The sequence below is a fragment of the Pyxicephalus adspersus genome, chromosome 2 (assembly GCF_032062135.1).
Source record: "Pyxicephalus adspersus chromosome 2, UCB_Pads_2.0, whole genome shotgun sequence".
Taxonomy (NCBI): domain Eukaryota; kingdom Metazoa; phylum Chordata; class Amphibia; order Anura; family Pyxicephalidae; genus Pyxicephalus; species Pyxicephalus adspersus.
In genome coordinates this window covers 152,918,443-152,942,149 of record NC_092859.1, presented here as the reverse complement: position 1 = coordinate 152,942,149, position 23,707 = coordinate 152,918,443, and the positions used below count along the sequence as shown (strand labels likewise).

Here is a 23,707-nt window from a genome sequence, read left to right as displayed (position 1 = left end):
CTGCTTTAAACACATAGCCTTCAAGAACTGACTTGCTGCCCAATATACCCCCCCCCCCCCCCGCTTGTACCCAGATCATCAATATTATCACTTCACTTTTCAGTGATTGCAATGTTTTTGCTGATGTATATATTCTACATCATCAGTTTTGCTGGAATTTGATGAATATATTTCCATATACAATGCTGGAATGTGAGAATTCTCAGTGCATGCTGAGCTGCACATAGACATGTATGACGTGCACGTAACTTACAACTTCCTTCCACAACAAATTAACATTATTTCAATTTTCTGTCACTGCTGCACAGTAATTAAACCCCTTCAGAATGCACGTATAACCGAAGAGAAATAATGTGGGATTAACTTTTGACATACAATGCGTGAAAACTGCATTTCCAAGTAAGCCCGCACAGAAACAAAGAGGAGACTGTTATTCTTTTTTCATAATGGTTCTTTGGAATAATGTGATCCCTGCTGGGGCCAGATTTTTTACTTCTATTTCATGCAGAGTCTGGGTTACCTGCTGGGAGTAAGTAAGTCTGCAATGCACCATAGGTTGTCATCTTTTTAAAGTGGAACTCAAACCAGTGTTTGATTTTATTGGTTTGGCTGGAATGGCAAAAGTTTGGTCAGTAATAAAAATCTGATAGAGATTCGCTCTGAGCGCTCTGCCCGAAAATTGAACAGCTTTGCTTGAGGTTAATCTGAAGTTGAATCAATTAATATTTTGACTTTCCTTGTTACTCCTTTTCCTCCTAATCAAAATGTTGGGTTGGGGAAGAAAGGGCATCACCCAGGCAGGAAATGAGGGTCTCTGATTTCCCTCAACTTCTAATGTTCATTGTTAGATGCACTGAAATCAGAGTCGATAATTTGAGACCAGGACAGGAATCTGCACAACTGTGCAACTTTAAGAGAGAATTCCAATAAAATATTTTTAGTTTAGTTTTTATATTTTTTAGAATGGTCCTCTGATGTCATTCATTATTCTGCCATCGCTGGCCAAGAATGACTACTGTGCACTACTATAAAAGAGTAAAATCAGAGTTGCTCAAGCTTCTACTGTAAAAATCCAGATTTATACAGTATACACTTGAGTAAATCTGGGCTCTTTTTAAATCTGGAAGCAACTGAGTTGCAGATACAAATGTCTACTTAAAAAGGGGGAGTCATCCTGGCACTAGGCATATGCTAAGGCAGGGGTCAGCAAACTTTTTTGGCTACTAGGCCATTTTAGGAGCTCAGGAAGGCACACTAGGCCGGACTCTCTCTCGAGTCCTGTACTGATGGCTCAGCCCCCACCAGGAACGCCCTGAAAGGGAATCCTTCTTCTCTGCAATGCATACGGAGGAGAGGGAATGTCCCCTTACCCCGGCGGCGGAAGTGTTAATGCCGGCAGCGGTAAATAGGGAAGGGAAGCATAACAAGGAGGCTCAAAAGCCACAGGTTGCTGACCCCTGACGGCCGGGATTAGGCCAGATCGACCAGGGGGCGTTAGGCCGGAACGGACTACTGGCTAGGCCATATTTGGCCTAAAGGCTGGAGTTTGCCTACCCCTGTGCTAAGGCAATGTTTCTCAACCAGGATTCCTCCAGAGGTTGCTAGGTGTTCCAGTGAGCAATGAGCATTTTGTGCCTCTCAGGTCAGTTTAAGTGACACCAATGATCATTTTGGCTATCTGTAAGGGTGACATTCTTCCCAATGGCCAGCAATGTAAGAGACATTGTTCCTGATTTATGAAAGCTCTCCAAGGCTGGAGAGGAAACACTTTCATCAGCGAGGCTGGGTAATCCAGCAAACCTGGAATGGATTTCCTAAAAGTCAGCTATTTGTTAGCAAATGTTTTAATCTTGGACCAGATCCACTCCATGTTTCCTGGATCACCCAGCTTCACTGATGAAAGTGTATTCTGTCCAGTCTTGGATAGCCTTAATAAATTAGGGCCATTCTTCCCAATGGCCACTATGCTAATATTCTGTGAACTGTGGATATAGAAATGATAGCAGGGGTTCCCGAAAGACCTGAAAGATATTTCTAGGGTTCCCCCATGTTTTAAAGGTTGAGAAGCACTATGCTAAGATGTTTGCTTATATGCTTAATAGACAGATGATAATTTCACACTCGCCCCTTGCTCTTGGGTCAGAACTGTGATCTCAGCTGCCCGATGTCCAGGAGTTGTTGCCTTCTCACTTGGTTTGCCCAATACTGACAACATTAGGAATGATTTCCTGCAAGACGAAAGAATCTTCACTCAATAATGTGTGTAAATACGTATTTCAATTATCCAATCATATGCAAATGAAATAACTAAACAGGAATTTTAGTTTCACATGATTGGGTAATTGAAGAGAATCTTCACATTTTATTATGTAAATGTTCCCAAATTCTTTAATAAATCCGTTTTAAAGGCTCCTTAGTGCGCATACTTGTTTTAAATACCAGAGCTCTGTTACTAGAGAAAAACTAAATTTATGAAGTAAGAAATTGCATATATATTAGCTCAGCAGACCGTAGATGTGGTAGCTACATTCAATTTATATTTTTCAGGATATATACATATAATCCTGCCAGAATTCATAGAATATAAATGTTCTTGCCAGTGCTCCTAACAACCAACAACCAATGTGCAGCCAGAATCAATGTTCTATACCTTCAAGCAAAGCCAGGAGGGCTGGGTTGGTATTGTAAATGGCTCATGGTTTGGTGGTTATTAGGGAGCGCTCCCTACCGTGCAGCGCCTGAACAGGCAAAGAAAAAATATATTAAATTTGAGGGTTTTTTAATCTGAACTAAGGTTTAACCCAGCCATCCTCATACAGGGTTCCTTCAGAGGTAATTAGGGGTTCATCAACCTGTGGCTGATGATCTCCCATTTAATAATGCCTGCATAGTTCTGAGGCCAACGCCACTTGGTACAGTCAAACGCATGGCTCTCATCAAAGTTTGTCTATGAAGATGGCATTCTAGTCCCCACTTTAACAGGGTATTGTTTTAATAAATTGGTTTTAGTAAGGGTTCCCTTAGGCGTCCACGCGTCCAACGGTTCTCGCCCGATAATCAGCTGATTCAGGGCCGATATGGGGCCGATATCGGGGCGAGAATCTGGCGTGTGTACAGCGCGAGTCGTCCATCTTCCAAACGACCATCCTGGCGGATCCACGGACGATGGATGACTAACGATCCTAATGTAAGGGAAGGGGGAGAGTGTGCGCAGCAGGGTGCCGCTCCAATGTTATCGCCCTCCCCTCCTTATGGAGCAAAACGGTGCTGTATGTACAGCACTCGTTCATCCCTAGTCATTGGAAATGCTCCCTAGTGCTAGTCGTTGGAAATGATCGTGAAAGATCCTTTCCAAGGACTAATATTGCACGTGTGTATGCACCTTAAGATCTTAAACTATTTTAAGGGTTCCTCAGGGGTGAAACAATTGAGAAAGGTTAGTCTAATAATGTTTTTAGTCTAGCTGATATCTTAGTTACTACTGTAATGGGACATTCTTTCCACTGGCCACCAATTTAGGAGTTTTTTTTCTCATTGACCCCCAAAAAATGGTTTCATTAAGTTTCTCAGGGATAAAAAATTGTTGTTGGAAGCTGGTCTAATCTAATAAAACAACCAAACAGTTAATGACTGCCCTTATGATGTTGATAAGATTCAGTATTTTCAATTTGAAAAGATCAAGAACACTGGAACATGAAACCACAAACATGTGGTGGGAGCATTCTAAATGAAACTTAAAATATTATTTTATTGAAACAGTAGTTGATACTTGGAGGAGCTTTAGCAGAGGTAGGGGAAAAGTCAACGGTAAGTGGGTTTAAACATGTTTAGGATAAATATAGATCTATGGTCAGAGAACCCCCCCCAAAAAAAAAAAGAATCAGACTTGCTGCCCTCATTTTTCAACAATCCTAAATAGGAAAAAAATAAGCAAATATAAATGTTCCATAGGTCTGCTCAGTTACAACAACATAGGCCTAAAAAGCTCAGTTGTGATTGGTTCTCCTTAAACTTTTTAGGCTCCAGAGCTAAACAAATAGTGGAAAAGTAAACGTTAAAATTGTCAACATTCTGATTATTGAATCCTCAACTTCTTCTTGTGCCTGATGCATTTAAGAGAAAACAAAAAGAAGGCAGCTGTGATGTACAAGAATGCACATTAAAGTACTCTGCTCACCCAGGCATTCCAGCACGGAGCCCTCTCCATGAACACGTGACCATAAACCTAAGAGGGGACAATGCTACAAATACACATGCTTATGTGGGTAATTTCAGGAATGCACTAAATCTTCAGATTAGGCTGCTCAGTATTTTGCAGACACAAGTTGTTTTTTGTTCTTTTGATAGATAGTTTGTAATCTCAATGCTTTCGGAGTGAACTTTTTTCTGGTGCTCAACAGATGTTACAATTCGATCAACCAATCCATATGACCTTTTAGTTTTGAGGGTAAAAATGGAGTATTTGCTGAAATGAAGTGAAAATAATTAATCTGAATGCATAGGATTCTATTATTATTATTATTTTGTATTTATATATTTATATAGCTCTGACATATTACAGAGCCAAGAGTCATATCACTTATTGTCCCTCAGAGGAGAACACAATCCAAGTCCCTACCTAGTCATATTCATGTGGTTTGTTCTCTTGTAACAAAAATCCTGGTGTACGTAAAAGAAAAGTGCCTATTCAAACACACCAACAAAAAAAAATGAACACTAGAGTGCTTTTGGTCCTCCTTCGAAGAGGAAGGGCCTCATGTCTCTGACCACCCCAGGCCCTAATTCACCAGATGGGGTATTGCTTGACCCACCCAGCCAGGACCTGGTGGATCCCATTCTTAATGCCCACAGAGTGCTAGGTTGGGAAATGCCCCAAAGGGAGACTCAACCAGCCATAACACCACAGAGCTCTCCCATGAATGGCAGGGCTGGTTCCAAAGGTACCAGCACCCTCAACTGTATGAGGTGAATTTTGTAGGACAAATCAATTAACCTGCCTTCATGTTTTTGGGATGTGGAAACCCAAGCAAACACAAGGAGAACATACTAACTCCATGCAGATAGTGTCCTGGCTGAGATTTGAACCTGGGACCTTAGTACTGCAAAGGCAAGAGTGCTAGCCACTGAGTCACCATGTTTTTTGTAAAACTCCAGCCATCTTTTAAAGCAGTGATCCCCAACCTTTTGGGGCTCATGGACCACTAAATGCACGGACTCCAGGCTGGGGAGCCATGTGTCTGTTGTCAGAGTGACGTCATGATGCCCGAACCCGCCAACTCTTCCAACGCAGGTCTAGGTCTGTGATGGGATAGTGGGCGGGTTCTGTGCAGAGACGCAACCGGCCCACTGCCCTGAGCCTGAGAGATGTACAGGGAACTTTGTCTGCGGCTGTGGCTGGTGTGCCCCCCCCCCAAGAGCCGCGGCCCATCTGTCAGATGAGTTGGGAATTGCGTAGACCAGAGTTGAGACGGATAGACCTAATTCATAAAGTTATACAAGGAAGAAAACTTTATTTTATAAAGAAAGTTGGTGAATGGATAGAGAAGGGTACAAAGGAAGGATAGGAGGGGAGAAAGGGCCATTTGCCAACTGATGCTAAACATGAAATATTCAGTTAATAAACAATCACCGGAAATAATCTGTGCACAAAATCGTGACTCCCAATCTGTCCCCAATGCCTAATTTTTCCCAACTGAGCGCCGTCATTTGACCCCTCCCATAGCAAAGATATAGAATAGCTAGGCTGTCATTTAGCCTCCATGTCATTGATTCATTTGATCTTTCTCTGTCAGTTACGTCTTTGCTCTCTGCACACATCAGCCGCAGAGGGAGCAGTAAAACATGAAGGTCTTAGCAATTGATTTTGACAAAAAAGTCAAAATTTGCATATTAGTTTCAGAGCCTTCCAGTCTGCTTAGGATATGGAAAAAGTTTCTTAGAATTGTTCACTTCCAAAAAGCTTTAAAATATTTTCTACTAGCAGCTGTCAATATGTGGCAGCTTATCCGCCAGCCTTACTATCATAAATAACGACAAGTTAATATTATCAGCAATCAGGGAATGTGCCTGCTCATGCCTTACAAATTCATTAAGTTACTTCGGGACTTAGTAATGAGTCATGTAGTCATTAGTGAATCCCTCTAGATTTTATTAAATTCTCTCTATTAAAATAAAATCTTATTTTAAAAAAAGATTGAATTATTTAGCACAGCAAACAGAAAGAGACATTGCACAGCATACACCGGCAACAAAATCATAAATCAATTTTCACTGAACTAACTCCTGTAAAATGAAATCTATTTGGTTGCATTTTTTGCAACATTATTGCAATTTTTACAGGTATGTAGCACAACATATGTGGGCTCGTTCGCACTTTGGGCCCTCTCATAACCACAGTGTGAGACCGTTTCATTGACAGCTCTGGGGCGCAAAGAAAACTGCGGCTGTGTGCCTGTGAGAGGCAAACCCTTGTGGGTAACCAGATTTGTTGTGGCTGTGGCCATGGCAAATTTTCTCCAAAAGGAACTGCGCAGCCAAAAGGAACTTGTTGTTTTTGGGAACCACATTGGGTTCCTCTGCAGCTGCGTGCACAAAATGGTTACCAACCACTCCCATTGAATGGTAGAAGGAGGACCATGGCTGAGCCTGCATAAGAACACTGCGGCTCACCATTAGTCTGAAATAGCCCTGATGTTTGCAAACTAAGATTTAACAATTCTCATTACACAAGTCTAAAGAAAACTGTATTCTGTAGAAACTGTAGAAGCATCTGCAACATTTTTTGTGTTGAACTTTTTTTTCTTTTTGGGCAAGCTTGATTCTTCTCTTCAGCTCTTTTGTTAGGGAGCTAATAATCTCAATTTGAGCAGGAGCAGATATAGGGAGGTTTAAAGTGTGCTTCTGTACAGGGGTCCAGGACCCTCCTAAGACAACAGAGGCCCCAAATCAGTTCCGGTAGTCCCAAGTCAGTTTTGCACTGAATGAAAGGCTGGCTTCAGCTTTAAATATGTTTTGACAGTTTATAGTAGACTTCAGCACATAATAATGGGTTTATTCTATCCACAGTGTCTCCAGCAGCAGAACGTCTGAGGTACATTTTGGGAGATGATGATGACGCCCCAAATCCCACCCTGTTCACAGAGATGGACACTCTGCAGCATGACGGGGAAGAGCTTGAATGGAAGGAAACAGCAAGGTAGTGTGAACAGTTACCTGCTTAGTCCATGCAGGAAAAAAAAGGCCAGTGCTGATATCATTGTATGTGTATTGTTACTGAATATTTGAAAATCAGTCAGTCAAACTGTTTTTTCTGATGATTTGGTATTGTTCCCCTTCTGTTGGGTTCATTCCAGGATATTCATTAAATACCTTATTATACAGTGTAACACAATTTAAAATGTTTTTCCATTGGTAAAGAGCAGTGGCACAACTAGAAATCAGGGCCCCCCCTAGCAAAACTTTGGATGGGATACCATGTGTTCCATTGGGGGATCATCTGTGACTGCAAAATGTCTCCTACCGGCCAAACATTCCCCAGCCACTCTATGTTTCTATTGGCATTAGTAGCTTCAAGCAACTGTCTTTGTACCTCTTCTCCCCTACCTTCTGCATTTCCAGTCCCTGGCAGAGTCATGGATCGCAGAAATGCTTTAAATGTTAAGAGTGACATCGGCAGCCTCCATGGACCAGTCCTTATTTCTTAGCCCACCCTCCTGTGATAGTTATGGCACGTGAAAAAAGATTAAACTTTTGTTGGGATAGATTATTGTCTTTGTCTCTAAAGAGGCAACTAAATTTATAAAATCTCTAAACAGTAAAAAAAAGATCAAGTAACAAAAGTAACAAAGTAACCAAAAAAATCCTGTTTGTTGGCTCTGTGTGTCCATAACAAAGAGGTCCCCCTTCCCTCAATGTGGACAAACACAGTAATGAAAGGTTTAAACTCCAAAATGGATACTTAATGGATACTCCAAAAAAATACTTAATTTTGTCAGAAATTATACTTTAGCATGCACGTTACACTTTTTTCATGCATTAGGCTAAAACATAAGTCTCAAGTTAGTTAAACCTTTTGGGTAAAATGCCTAAAATGTGAGGTGTTGGTGGGACCAGGTACTGTTGAGTACAATGCAGCTTTGCATTGCCTGTTTGTGTAAACTCAGTGTGCAACTTTATCTTAAAGTGTACCTGTTACTGGGAGTTGATGGAAGCAGCCATTGCTGAACTCATTAGGAATAATCGATGTCAAGGTGATCCTTTAATATCAGGAGTCTCAGCCACATGCAAAACAAGCATATTGTTGTGTAACAAGTTTTGTGGCAATTATCTGAGTTACATCATCATTCTGGGTCAATGATTCAGAACATATTCAAGGCAGGAGGATTAGAACATCAGCCAGGCATGCTGTATAATATAGACCCCATTAAGCAAGAGCAGCTTATCAGCTCTCAGAGGAAGGTTCACTTTAATTTTGTTTTCATTTAATATAAAGATTTGACAATCTTTGCAATTATCTTTGCAAGTATCTGATGCACCGTTCACGTGGTAATGAAACGGTATTACAACTGTATCGGACACCATTATATCCAGTCAAAAGTGAAAATAAAAGGTCAGAGATAGATGTTTAGTATTATTATCTATCAAACTTTAATTGTTGAACCGAAAATATGGTGTTGATTTCAATATAAAGATTAACCAATCAACAAAAATCAATCAATTCTCCATCAACATTTCGCCCAAGTATGATTTCAAAAATGTCGGAATGGTCGCTCTAGTTGACTTCAGTCTTGAAGTCCTGGAGTCCAGGTTCATATCTTGTTTCCATTCTTCATCAAGACACTTTGTAAAATGGTGTTTTTATGTTCTCACTTTGTTTGTGTGGTTTTCTGCTCAAAGGATACTGGTGGGTTAAATTACCTAAATGACCCTAAATTGGTCTGAGACTATGGTAAGGGCAGATTACTATGTACAGTGTAAAACATTCTGGCTATTGTTATATAAATGCATGAATAACATCATCAAAGAAAAGCATGTTTTTGACTGATTGCACTTGCACATTTTGTGTCTGATCGATCACCTAATCAATGAAAAACATTGCATAGTGTAAGTGCTAGCTTACAGTTGCTTTGGAAGCTACAATAGCACCTGGTAGTCGCCGGCATGCACAGATCAGCCTAGAGCGGCATTTACAAGTACGTAAGTATAATTAAACCCATCTGAATTATAGGGCGTGTAATTAGAGGAGGAGGTACACCAATAAGTAATATGTGTCAACCTGAAACAAATTAGCCCACTAATGAAACAACGCCAAGCATTCTTTATTAAGATGGCCAAAGCAAATCTTTCTTTAAACCCTAATGAAAGCATTACACCAGCCCAGAGAAATGCTCGCTTTAATAAGTGAGCAGATTAACAAGTCAAAATCTAAAATCCACAAGGAATTTTCTCTCTAGGACACATATCCACTGAGTAAAGTATTAATGTATTTACAATTTTCCTGGCGGCTGACCCCCTACAGCCCTACCGGTGAAGATTTACTTATTAATACTTACTGTATTTACTAGCAATACAGCTCTACGTGCAAATTACTCTACCCGACTTCTAGTGACTGCAGACAAGCCAGAGAAATGTTTTGTAATCACATGTTGGGTTAATATCTCACCATTGGTTATCAGGGGGGATTTAACACCAGGTAGCCTCTGCTCTGGGTGGTACCCTACGTGAGTAGCTAAAACCAATTGCAAAGGGAATATACACAGTAATGTAAATATCTTTTAACACCATCTTTAGGGATCATGATAAAACCCTACAGACAGCACTGATGGGTTCTATATCATTTCACTGCCCAAGGTTTTGCAATATTGTAATCTACACAACTGAAGAATTATAATAATAATACACTGGTCATTAAATGAATGAAAGAACATAGAGTTAGTAAAGTTCTCTCTGTGTTTGTCTTTAGGACACCTCTGATTACCTCTCATGTACTAAAACTATAATTGTGGGTTAATTGCAACCTTCCGTTCCCAGAAAAAATTACCCCTTTCTTTCATGGTCTATGGAACAACTTGGTGCTGCTTTATGGTAGAAGTGCAAAACGTATCCAGTTTTAGCCATTTAGACCATTACACAGACTTTGGCAAATCTATAGGCAACCCATGAAACTCTCTGCAGATGACAATTGCAGGTGCAGTCTCTGAGATCCAAGAAAACCCTCCAATCTAACTGCCCTCTCCTATCCTGACTAATTCCACCATCCCAGCTTACCTTCTCAACCCTAATTACCCCCTCTCTTCTAGCTCACCTTCTGAATCCTAACTACCCCCTTTGTCCTAGTTTACTTCCTCCATTCTGCCTAACCTCTCAATTCTAGCTCAATGGGCCTTATTTATTAAAGCTCTCCAATGCTGGAGAGGATACACTTTCCACAGTAAAGTTGAGTTATCCACCAAACCTGGAATAGATTTGTTAACATTTTTTTGAGATTTGTTAGCAAATGTTTTCAATCCTGAACAGGATATATTCCAGGTTTCCTGGATCATCCAGCTTCACTGATATGTGTATCCTCTTCAGCTTTGGTGAGCTTTAATTTATAAGGTCCCTTGTCTCAACCTTGACCAATCCCTCTATGACAATACAAACTTTTAATCTTGAATGCCCCTTCCTCCCACTTGACCTCTTTTTTTTGACTGCATACATCCTGGCTGATTCTTCCATCCTGATAACCACTTTGTCATGGCTGAAAGCTCCATCCTGACATCTCCATCCTCGCTCATTCCTCCATCCTGACTACTTCATCTTGACCAATACCTGTGTCCTAACTTCACCATCCTGGATGATTCCATCATCAACCATCCTGACCTGGAGGAGAATGGTTGTGGTATGTTGGATCTTGGGTCAAAAAATGATCAGAAACAGCCCTGACAGAAAGCAATAAACAAAAGCCTATCGAAAATGTTACAAAAAAAAGGTATAGGGGAGGGACAACCATATGCCATTAGTATATTATATGAAGAAATCCATTTATTTTTATAAATTAAGCCCTCCCTTGGCATGACCCCAGTCAGCATAAGACCACATTACTAATTATGATTCAGTTGGCCTGTACAATCAATGGGTAGAGCTGACATAAAATACTGAGACTGGTTTCAATCATATGCAATCGCTATATCCCTCTCCCCACCATTCCTGTTTACCGCAGAGCTTTCTGTAGTGACTTACGTGTCAAGATGAGAAAAACCAGCAAATAATAGGCCTGAAATGTTTAGGAAGATTAGGATTATAGTAGTTATTTGATTGTACATCTGCTTAAAAATCAGTTTTCCTGGGAAACGCAAAGTTTCTTCAAGCCTCCCCTTGTTTCATGCGGTAATCCATAATACAAGTCATGCAACTTTTAGTAGATCAAGAGAGAAAAACAATTCTAGCAGGATTATTATTGTGAGAGGAAATGCATTGTACAAAATGTACATGTGAATATGAAGTGTCAATTTTACAAGATTTTGTTGTGTTTATATTTGGCCAGGTATATGCATGGCATTTATTTTAAAGTGGACCTTTCACTGGGACCTGGTTCTGTAATAAACATTTTGCCTGGTTGGTGTTCTAATCTTCAGCTGTCACACTTACTGCTTCCTCACTAAAGCGCAGGCATCTCTCTCCTGAGCATGCGGGCAGTTCTGACTCTGGAAGTGCCTCAGTTTCCAAGCTTTATCAATTCTGTCCAGTCCACTGGCCAATCAGAAAATAGCCCCTTGATCAGCCCTGGCTATTTAGCTAGCGCACACACTGCACTCAGTGTTCATACAACGTGTCTCCATTGTGCCGAGCCCCAAGTTCTGTAAGCTAGTTCCTGTACACCTGTTGGCTAATTCAGTTTTTCCTCTGTCCAGCTCCTGCGTTAACCCTTAGTTGTCCAGTCTGTGGGTTCCCAGCCAACTTCCCTGTCCTGTCCCAGTGTTCCTGTCTGTCTGTGGAGTCTCCTGTGCCTCCTGTTGCTTCCAGTGTCTCCTGTGTTCCCTGTGCCCACAGTGGCCCTTGTGTCACTAGTGTCTGTCCCCTGGATCCATGGCAATTGATCCCTGCAGTGTGACCAGACCTCTCTTGCTTGCTGCCAGCCTCGACCATGGCTTTCCTTCTGCTTTGTGATTTGGTACCGTGTTATGCCCACCTTGTTGTGCCCAAGGGCCGCAACCTGGCAGTAACCAGCCACGCAACATCCCCACCACTAGAGGCTCTGGAGAAAACCTGGTTACTGCTTAGACTCTGCGCCTTTGCCCTTCTCAAGGCTCACACCACCTATGTGCAAGCTGTAGCGCCCCCTAGTGGTCATGTCTCTCCATGCATGATATCTTGACATCAAGGTGAACACAGACTAATATGTGCAGAGGAAACCAAGGGCCATACAATTAGGGCCATTTGGCAGAAGGACGGTCTTCGGGGCTGCAGGTGGATGGAATCATTTCCCTTTCCCCTCTTTCCCAGCAACCAGACTGTAAAACTGTAACTTGGTAGTTAGAAGAGGTAACAGTAGGGGCTGACTTGAACCAGACAATTGTGAACATAATTATGACTATGAGAGATAATAAAAAACTTGCAAGTGTTACCTTTACCCATTACATACTTTGCATGTACCTAACAAGATATAGCTAATAATAGGTCTGCTTTAATTTGCAAAAATCCTATATAAACATCAGCCATGAAATAAAAAATGCCAAAAACATGTAGATCACTGAGGGTATTCAATCAAGTAGTGCAGATGATGGCAAGCAAAGTGTTGTAATACAGAGCAGCCTATAAGATCAAACAGGGCATAGTAGTGTGATCCGGCAAACAATTTCCAACATGTTGTCATTGATTACTCCACTTTACATATTCCCCATGTCCATTGCATGTTTCTTTAGAAATTGATGTAATTCAATGTAATTTTCTCATTTGCTCATTTGTAATTTCCTTCATCTAGATGGCTCGGTCTTACACATAGAAACACAAGGATAGCAAATGTGTTGGCTCAAGGTAGCACATATGTCAGCTTGTTGACCCAATGGCACTGAGAGCCCAGCAATTGCTTTGCTTTTGAAAATATCATCTGTTTATTACACATGGCTTGGAATGGGTTTAGTTCTGCAAAGGAAATCCTGTCCCAAGCAAAAACATAAGCCAAACCACAGACAGTCACATCTGAAACGTACTGCCAAAGCTTTCCAATGATAGCAGTTGGGAAGTCCCCATAGATGCTTCAGCTTTGCTTTAATTCCAAAGTAATAAGCCCTGCTGGAATCAAAGCAAAGAGTTCTGGTTCATTGATATGGAATTCATTGAGTGTGGTGGGTGAATGTGTTGAATTAACATGTTTCAATGTATGCCATGCTTTTGTTGCATTGCAACCAGAATTCTCTGGAGACTTGACCTAAGGATAACGTGTTGTAAATGATGTTCTGATCTTGTATCAGTTATATCTGATATATTTCTAATGACTTCCAAAGCACTATGAAAATAATTGAGCTGTGATACACTAATGATCTCCTATAGAGAAAGAGGTTCAACACAATATTTAACAGAATTTCTTTTCATGGGAACTGTATTTTGCAAATACATTAAATGGATTCACTATTTTCCTACATTGTAAAATCATTACTTATTCACTACTTAATGTGACATAGAATATGTTTAAGTATCTAGAATTCTAGTTGATAGGTTGTGGGCTTAGTCTTTTATAAAAATGATAACCACTGAAGGTTCTGATGTCCTCTGCTAGAGCCATGTCACCATCTTGACCACCCCATTTTTGAAGGGCTGTTAAATCCAAAATGTTTTAGGCAATGCTTTTTTTGCATGTTATTGGAAGGACGAGGGTAACCATCTTTAGCTAGCAAAAAGGCATAAACATGAACATAATAAAACAAGTTTCCAATATCATTCCTTCTATGGCACTTTTGAAATCACTAGTTTTAGCACCCATTGTAATGCATCAGCTTTTTCTAATCTCCACTGATTCAACATCTGATCCTTAGAAGTCCCTGGGGGAACTAAGTCTCCAACCGATGTTCCTGAGAAAGAGAAACACACTGCCTTCTCATATAGAGCTTATGCTTAGCTCCAGACAATAGGTCCGAATTCTCATTGCTCTTCAACTTTCCATTTGATTCTTCTGCAACAAAGCAAACTTATGTATATACTTTAGAATGTACCTCAGTACCAGGATGAATAAACTTCTTAAAGCATGCATGGGAGTTTGATCATTCTATCCAGATGGTCAAAGATTCTGAGCCTAGAAGTAGACCAGGAGAATACGTTGGCGTCTATAAGGGAGAGAAGGGAAGTAAGTTTAGTTCTGCTTTATATGGAGAGAATTTTTTCTACTCATATACATTGGTTATACAGTACGGTGGGAAGAAAGGGGCATATATGACCTATGCTCCTAAAAAGAAGACCCACAACCACAAATGCTGTATGTCCCAGGTTATTTGAATTTCAGGTTATTTGAAATGGTATTGACTCATTCCCAACCCAACCAAAAAAATGAAACCCATTGTTCTCAACTTAAAGCTTAACCCCAAACTCAAACAGATTTTAGAAGTAGTCTGTTTCTCAACAGGTATAGAGGTCTATATTTTAGACCAAAAAGAGAGACAACAAAGGGGAAAGAAGGACAGAGGGATCTGGTTTGAAAAGATTGACAGTTCCTCCAATTCAGGGGCATTTGGGAGCTATGCAGATTCTGAAAACAGCTCCAAACCTTTTGCATTCTACAACAAAATGTGTTTTTATTGCTTTATGATATTTTGCTTGGTGTAAAATTCTGATCATCTGCTCATCTTCTTCATCTATACCAGCCCTCCTTCAGGTACATGCTGAGAGAATTGTTTACAAATTTATCATTATACTTTTTACTCACCACATACGATACGTCATGTAGACGTGTATGACATAAGATTAACAAATGCTGACATTTTTCCAAGGTGGATCAAGTTTGAGGAGAAAGTTGAAGAAGGAGGAGAAAGATGGAGTAAGCCACACGTGTCAACACTGTCCCTTCACAGCCTCTTCGAGCTACGGACGTGTCTTCAGACTGGAACTGTACTGCTTGACTTAGATGGGTATTCTCTCCCGCAGATTGTAGGTATGTTACCATATAGCCTAGGTGTCCATATGTAGGCTGAATCAGCATAAAAAAGCAAACTTTGCATAAAAAGTCATATTCAGGCAATAAAAGAGACCACAATAGATCACTCAGAACATTGGTTAATATTGTGTAGCTCCCCATTGTGTCACAAGACAACTCTGACTTAATGAGTCATGAATTCTACATGACCTCTCAAGATGTCTTGTGGTATCAGGCACCAGGATTTTAGAAGCAGATCCTTTAAGTTATACTGTGCCCATTGGGGTGATTTTTTCCCATAATGTATCCTACTGCCTTCCCTTCCCCAGGTAAATGATGCACCAGGCTATCCACATGATCTAAAAGAAAACATGATTCATCAGACCAGGCCATCTTCTTCCATTGTTCTTTAATCCCATTTTGAAGCTCACATTGCCATTGAATGTGCTTTTAGCAGTAAGCAGGGGTCATTAGCCCTATACAAAAATAGCTGTGATGCACCATGCATTCTGATGCCTTCCTTCCACAGCTATCATTAAGTTTTTTTGCAATTTGTGCTACAGGAGCTTTGCTGTTGTTTGGAAACTGATGGGCTAGCATTCCTCCAACCCACACACATCAGATTTGGGGCAACCATAATCCTGTCATTAGTTTTACTTTCTTGGACCACTTTCTGTAGGTACTAACCACAACATACCGGGGACACTTCCACATGTCCTGCCATTTTGAAGATGCTTGTGAAGTCATTACAAATCTTGTAAGTGATATCATTAACCAGCCTAGTCTTACCTGTACCACTTAAATACTTGAAAGAACAATGATGATATACTGACACCTGAAAAACAACTATAGACTATAATGCTATACAAAATTCAGAAATCCAGTTACAATTGTTATCAGGTACACCCAACTGTCAGTCCTCGCTCCCCAGGAAACTAGAGATCCCAGCATGCCCTGATAACCAGCCATGACATTTCCCAGCAGCTTTAGGTCTGCACATTACCCATGCCTGGTTTCCAACTAATTTAACCCCAGCAGCCTAAAGTCCATTTTGCACATTGCGCCTCCTGCTTTGCACACATGCATTCTTTCTGCAAAGCCATAGATTTAAAGGGATCCTCTTAGTTCCACTATCACCTTTGGGGTACCATTTCATTTAGGTCATCAGTGTTATTACCTACACATGTCGTGGTTTTGATGATTATAGCTTATTAGTATAAGTGCTAATTTGCAGAAACTTCAGTACTCAATGTTGGGGAGTAGTGGTAAAGTGTCCCTAAGGGAGAGCTATCACAGCCCACTGTAACCAAATTGATCTGAACTGAACAATAGAAGAAAAAACCCATGTGCTCAACATGGAGTTTACTGCACCTCTTACCCACCCAAATGTAAATGACTCCACCTACAACTGGCATTCTGAGGCCATCAATAAATAAACTGGTAGACTTAAGAATATAATGAATAGAATACAATGATTAAAGCCGATAAAGGTGTAAACAAGAAAACCTTATGGGGTGTATTCTATTACAGATGACATCATAGAAAAACAGATTGAAGATGGAATTCTCAAGCCTGAACTCAGAGAGAAAATTAGCTTTGTCCTATTGAGGAAACACCGGCACCAAACCAAGAAACCCATTCACAGATCTTTGGCGGACATCGGAAAATCTGTCTCTTCCAGTACTAGTAAGTAACTGGAAAACACTGATAAGGTGGCAATACAATTATAATATTTAAAGTCATGCTTGTGATTTCCTAATATTTTGATTGTATCTGCTGTCGATTATTGATTTGAAAACACAGAGTTATAGGAGTATTTTGTGATTGTCATTACGGATGTGGAGCTGCTGAATTTTTGTGGGTTTTCTCTATAATGTGGGGAACAAACAGATTTAGTTTTTATGTCTCCTGTCTAGGGGTTTTTTGAAGACATCTTAAACCAGGGGTGTCAAACTCTGGCCAGAGGGCTGAGTCTGGCCCCAAAAGGATTTTTTTGGCCCCCAATGGACTTCTAAATTTGAATTGCAGCAGACCCACTACTGCATTTAAATAGCACTGCCACTACAATTCCCAGCATCACTCGTGACTATAGACCAGCGGCTTCCTGTGCGTGGCCCCGCATTGGACTGTTTTAAAGACACAGGGAATTGTAGAAGCGGTGCTATTTCTATATTTTAGGCTTGTTCCGGATTGAATGTTAGGCAAAACCTCTTTGTTTCCATATGAAAAGGTTTTATATCTAATGAGAAGGAAAAATTTCCCAATTCTTTCAATAAACTTCAAGTTTGTCCCGCGACTTTGTCTAAGCTTTTAATTTTGGCTCTCTGTGTATTTGAATTTGACACCCCTGTCTTAAATGGTAAGAGATAGGGTGCATACCAAGACAGAAAGCTTAGGATCTGAAGGGGACTGGAACCACACATGTGGATGCAAATAATCATCTCACGTCTTACTCTAGACTAGTTGGCAGGCATAATCTCAAATGTGAATCAACATCCATGAATCATAGGCCAATGCGATTTGCCCAGTTGGAGTGAAATGACTTTTAACGTTACAGTCCCAGGTAGATTTGCAGCTCTCTGTCTTCACAAAAGAGAAGCTAATAAGATCACTTACACAATAGATATTTTGTAAGATCTCCAGGTTCACTAAAACCCAACTGGACAAGGTCTTCAAGGGTCCTCGCACAGTCTAATGTCCCTTTATCAATTTTACAAACGTTTGGGAAATATTTTTACTGTAATAACTATCCAGTGTTGTGGGGGTAAAAGCAAATCTATGCACAATAATGACAAACAGCCATGGTTGCTAAAAGCAAGACCACCTACTAATACAAAGTCACAGCTCTGGGTACTATTCCACTAAATAGAACTATAGTTCAAATAGTCCGCTATCTATGTCCAAACACTCCTGACATTGAGTAAAATGCAACCCTAACATCTTGAAAAGGAAGAATATACTATGATTTTGTGTGCTGCTGGGGTCTTAGGAGGTCACTTTTGACTCTTTTTTGATTTATAACATTTGGTTAATTACCTTTTGTTGAAAAAGAATATTTTTATGGTTTTGATTATTGTTCATTTTAAATATATTATATTAATAAATATAATAGTATATTTCTGTTATCTACTCTCCCCAAAATTGTTCATAGTGTGAGTGACATATGACATAGGGACATTAGATTGTGAGCCCCTTTGTGGGACACTTAGTGACATGACTATGGACTTTGTGAAGCGCTACATAATATGTTGGCGCTATGTAAATACTGGATAATAATAATTTTGAGTACTAGAAATGAGGTCCTTTAGTATGGTAGTTAGGACATCATGTCTTGGTAGTTTGGTCATGTAATCATCATCAACACTTCTATTATGTCTACACAAGATTTTGCCTGTCTGTTTCTATTAGAGTTATAGAATACGTGATGTTCTTTTATTGCTTACAAATTTTTATTTGCAGATCGAATTCCTGCCCCAAGTGTTCCTGGTGCTCATCTTCATCGATCCACAGAAGATTTGAGAATGAGACAGAATTCCAACTACGGAAGATTGCGTAGGCTTTTTATTTGTATAATAATAAAAGTTATATTTTAAACTGACTCAAAGCCTGATAAATAAATCTATAAACCTTGTACAAAGGGATGCCATGATTTCCATAAGGCACCCAGGATATACTTATTAGGCAGTGTTTCTCAACCTTTATAACATGGGGGAACCCTTGAAATAACTTTCAGTTCCTCAGGGAACCCTTTGCTATAATTATTATATCCACAGCTAACAGATTATTAGTGTGGTCATCAGTGGGAAGAATTCCTCTTACATTGCCGGCCATTGGGAAGAATGTCACCCTTACAGATAGCCAAAAAGTTCATTGTTGTCACTTTTACTGACCTGAGAGGTGCAAACTTTTCATTGCTCAAGGAACCCCCAGCAACCTCTGGAGGAACCCTAGGGATCCATGAAACCCTGGTTGAGAAATACTGCTATAAGGTATCCTTTCAGGTCTATTCCCACCTCTTCATTTTTGTTTTGTCTTGAAGAATATTAAAAATCATGTCATCGCACATCATTATGCATGTCAACATACATAAACATGCATGAGCCTTTTTGGATGATTTGGTGCTTTTTTAATAACTGCAATACAAAATAGATTTAACAAAAATGGATTATTTGAATGGGTCCTAATAAGCCAAGCCTGTCAACAGAAAGACAAAGATACAGTTGCTGGTTTTCCTATACTATAAGTACCTGCAGACTTACCTACTGATAGTTCCGGTTGCAGAACCTTTCAATATGAATAATTAAAATCTATCATCTTCTAATAACCTTTGTTTTGTTTTTTTTACCGTAACTCGCTAAAATGAACTCCTTCCTCCACTTTTCTCTTAGGCTAAAGCTCTTTGCCAAATTTTAAAAAAATCACCTTCTTTAAAATGTACCTTTTTAAATTAATACTTGCTTGTACTTTCTCACTGTAGGTCATGCACAAAGCAGGAGTATGAATGACATCTCAGAAACTCCAAGCTCAGACCAGGTAAATAGCTACAAATCCTGAACCTTTTACAATATATTTTCTAGCCTATATGAATATTTGGTGGCCACACAAGAAATAACTGATTTAGTGATCCCATTTATCTGTATGATGATTATTTTAGGCAACAAATGCATTTGGGGAAAAAAAATGATGTAATACTCTTAGCATGCTGCATATTTTTTAATTTTGGGGATACACTGACATTAGGCTACCATTATCAAAATGTAATGAACTTCTGGAATAACGGATACCACAACTATAAAAAAAATACTACCTATTATACCCAAATTTATTTACTAACCAAAGGGGGTGCTGGAAATGGGATGCCGATAGTGGTATAGTGAAAGAAATTGCACATGGAAAATAATTGACCTTACCCCATAAGAAAAATTCAAACTCTTTAACTTTTCTGTCTCTGATTTGGCAGCTGAGAAATAAGTTTATGAAGAAGATTCCCAGGGATGCAGAAGCCTCCAATGTTTTAGTGGGAGAAGTGGATTTCCTGGATAAGCCATTTGTGGCTTTTGTACGGCTCGTCCAGTCTTTAATGCTTGGTGGTGTCACCGAGGTTCCTGTACCCACAAGGTAATGGAGCTTTTTATCTAGAGAGCAAAAATGCTTATAGTGAATTCTGGGATGATCATTATTAATAATATTATTCAAGTGATCAATTTTTAGACCATCCAGATGCAAAAAACACGGAGATGTTCTAATCCAGGGGTGCCCACACTTTTTTAGCTTGCGGGCTACTTTTAAAATAACCAAGTCAAAATGATCTACCAACAATAAAAACTGGGACTTAATAACTCCTGCATGCGGTAGAGTTTATATTGAAAGGCAGGGCTCTGCGTTGCCTTTGCAATCTTCCGGTAGATTGTGATCCACCTGTTGGGCACCCCAGTTCAAGTAACTGATAGTCATGAAATTTATATTCATTTTTACATATGTACCTCCAAGTTTAACACACTTTGCACAATGTTACTAAGTTTTCTTATCGCTTCCCAAAAAATTTCAATGCCTGGTCTAAGAAATATATCTCTGCTACTTTTATCACCTGCAAATAACTTAAAAATATCCTCCATTCTGGTGAGTCTCACATACTCCACATCTGGTGAGTATGGTGGATGGTAAATGCCCTAAATCCCCAAATTCTTCAACACGTAAGGAGGTGCATTGTTTTATACAAACACCTTTCTTCAGCTTCCTTTACCATTTTTCTTTCAAGGTCTCTTTTATTTGGTACAGTAATTTGAAGAAGTATTCTGCATCAGCTGTAAAACTGAATATTTTCAGCTATCAAAATAATTTATTTAGCCAAATAAATACCGGGCTGCCTTTGAATCTTGATTTTCTTTAGCAGTGGAGAGCCCAAAGATAATAAAGGACTGTTCTTAGGTCTGTAGATTATTGTAGCATCAATATGTTTCATCTACAGTGAGAAGTTATTCAAAAACAATCATCACTCCAAAAAGCTGCAAGTTCATCTCGATATCATTTCTCATTCTTGATGGACGGCTTTTGCAAACCCAACTGCTCATAGGTCAGCCAACATCATCCCTGGATATCTCCAATGTCTTAGCAATTCTTTTAGCCAAGATCTGCAAAAATCAGGTCAAGAGCATGGTCAATTTAGGAGCAGAAACCGTTAAAGGCCTTCTAGATCTTGCTGCATCTTTGGTCTAAAAACTTCCACAATGAAAGCTGGCATACCAACTCTTGTTGTACCATGAAATCCTAAAAATCACATTCTTGGGTCTCTGTTAATAAAACAGCGAATCTGACATTCCCTCGAACAAATAATGTCATTGAAACAAATTGACCTGAAAGATTGCTATGAAGGAATATCAGATTTCTTGTTTTATAAATAGAGTCATTGGATTTCCTTTGCAGGAACGGGAATTTTTTAAAATAACATTTATTTTTGCATCCCTACATTGTGCCCTCTCCCCACTATGATCCTGGGGTTTTTCCCTAACTCAATTAGTCCAGCGCTACAGATTTTTTTTTACTTTTATTATATATTTTATTCTCAATGCTTCCACAAATAATAACTCTTATACGTCACGCTCAGATCCACTGCATTGTTTCTGGAAGCTGCAAAAATCTGTTGATGGTTTTGCTGCCTTTTAGCTTCTGCTCATCTCATTTCTTCACTCATTTCTCTTTGTGATAGAAGAGATACATTACAGCAGCTTTATTAGACAGACACAGTTTTGTACTTTGAGTATTGTATAAGATTTTTGCAAAGATAGACAGATCCGGATTGTACTCTGCCTCTGAGGGTCAGAAGATTTTCACATTGACTTCTCATTGACTCTGCTGAATAAAAAATGATGGCTGACAACATCATGATTGGTCAAGGTTAATATTTTACGTCTTTATAAATTTATTTAGGAGATACATTGCACATCCACCCACTCAAAGATGTTTGATATCACAAGCATTCAGAAGTTTTTATTTCAAATGAAAACCTAATTGTACACTATGATGATTCAAAGCAAAGTTGATGACATAATAAATAAATCTTGCAACAGAATACCGGTGAATTTATTGTTAAAAATACATTGTTTTTACACTTTATCTATCATTATTCTTGTGCAATAAATTGATAGTATTTATATTATTTTTGGTTACAGTTGACTGTATATTCTGTGCAATCTATTTCTACACTGTGTACTGTTTTTAATTTGTATTTGTATATTGTCATGTTTTCCTTTATTAAAAATGATATTAAAAAAAAGATACATTGTTTTTTCATTTCTAGGTTTCTATTTATTTTACTGGGTCCGATGGGAAAAGCCAAATCATACACTGAAATTGGCAGAGCAATCGCGACTTTAATGGTGGATGATGTAAGTAAATGTATAAATGGAGGAAAGTAACGTCTGGGCAGCGTTATCTGGGCTGGGGTTTTGGTGCTTCCAATTCATTGCCATATTGCAAAACAGGCAGATAAGATGATCACACAATATATTCTGTTTGTAAAATCTCTGTTGAATCTTGTTAATGCTCCATACAAACGCTCAATTAATTTAGCTGCTTTTGTTATTTTTTTTGGGTGGACAATGGTAGAAGCAATTGTTAAGCTAACCTGTCCTGTTCTGTGGAGGCTCAATTGGAGGTGACCCACTGTGTCCTTAAAAAACAATAGGTCTTAGCAGTCGGTCATTTAGTGATCCAACATGGCGGATCGATAAGACATTTGTACTAACACTAGGTTTCCTGTTGTCTTCAGTGGTGACAATGGAGCACCTGTATAGAGAATAATGCCTTCAATTTCTACACAGTCAAGAAGGACCCCAATCTATATAGAAGCTGGTAAATCACATTACATTTAAAATGCCAAGGCTGTCAATGGTTTGCCTTAAAAGCTAATTTTATTGCCAAAATATTTCCCTGCATGACTTAGTAGTATGATCCATATGTTTACTATGGGCCTGATTTAATAATGATCTCCAAGACTGAAGAAGATAGACTATCATGGGGGAACCTGGGAGATCCAGCATACCGGGGATGGATTTTCTAAAAATCATTTGCTATTATTTGGAAAATGTTTTCATCCTAGACCAGGTTTGCTGGATCATCCAGGATCCTACTTCTATCCTCCTATATGTTTTAGCTTTTCAGCGATGTTGCATACAAAGCTAGAGATCGAGAGGATCTGATAGCAGGAATTGATGAATTCTTGGATGAAGTAATCGTCCTTCCACCTGGAGAGTGGGATCCAACCATCAGAATAGAACCCCCAAAAAAGATTCCGTCAGCTGACCAGAGGTGAGTGTTTGATTAAAAAAGAAATAGTGTATGAAAGTTATGTATTTATTGGCGATCATTAAAGAAACATAACGGAGCAGCTTTAACAGATATAGGCATAGTTGGTTTGCTAAGGGCAATAATAATATATTTACCTTCATGAAAACACAAGAACAACATGTAGAATTGGCTGAACAGAAACTAAAGGTTAATGGTTCTGTTCTAAAGCTAAGTCATTAGATGATGGTGTAGTGTAGCAATATAGAACAAACTAAACAGAAGTTCACAGACCTAGCACAATAAATAATCATAGTTATA

At 39.3% G+C, this 23,707-nt stretch overlaps 1 protein-coding gene across 4 annotated transcripts in view; it reads left to right on the top strand.

Annotated features, from left to right (window-relative positions):
* SLC4A5 (solute carrier family 4 member 5) overlaps positions 1 to 23,707 on the top strand; it is an 81,539-nt gene that overhangs the window by 19,409 nt on the left and 38,423 nt on the right. For all 4 annotated transcript variants that reach the window (XM_072402787.1, XM_072402788.1, XM_072402786.1 and 1 more), the window contains 8 exons: positions 7,066 to 7,195; positions 14,961 to 15,121; positions 16,634 to 16,789; positions 18,563 to 18,655; positions 19,581 to 19,636; positions 20,064 to 20,221; positions 22,401 to 22,488; positions 23,256 to 23,410. In XM_072402787.1, the coding sequence (XP_072258888.1) occupies positions 7,066 to 7,195; positions 14,961 to 15,121; positions 16,634 to 16,789; positions 18,563 to 18,655; positions 19,581 to 19,636; positions 20,064 to 20,221; positions 22,401 to 22,488; positions 23,256 to 23,410 (997 nt within the window). The remainder of the gene's footprint in view (positions 1 to 7,065; positions 7,196 to 14,960; positions 15,122 to 16,633; positions 16,790 to 18,562; positions 18,656 to 19,580; positions 19,637 to 20,063; positions 20,222 to 22,400; positions 22,489 to 23,255; positions 23,411 to 23,707) is intronic.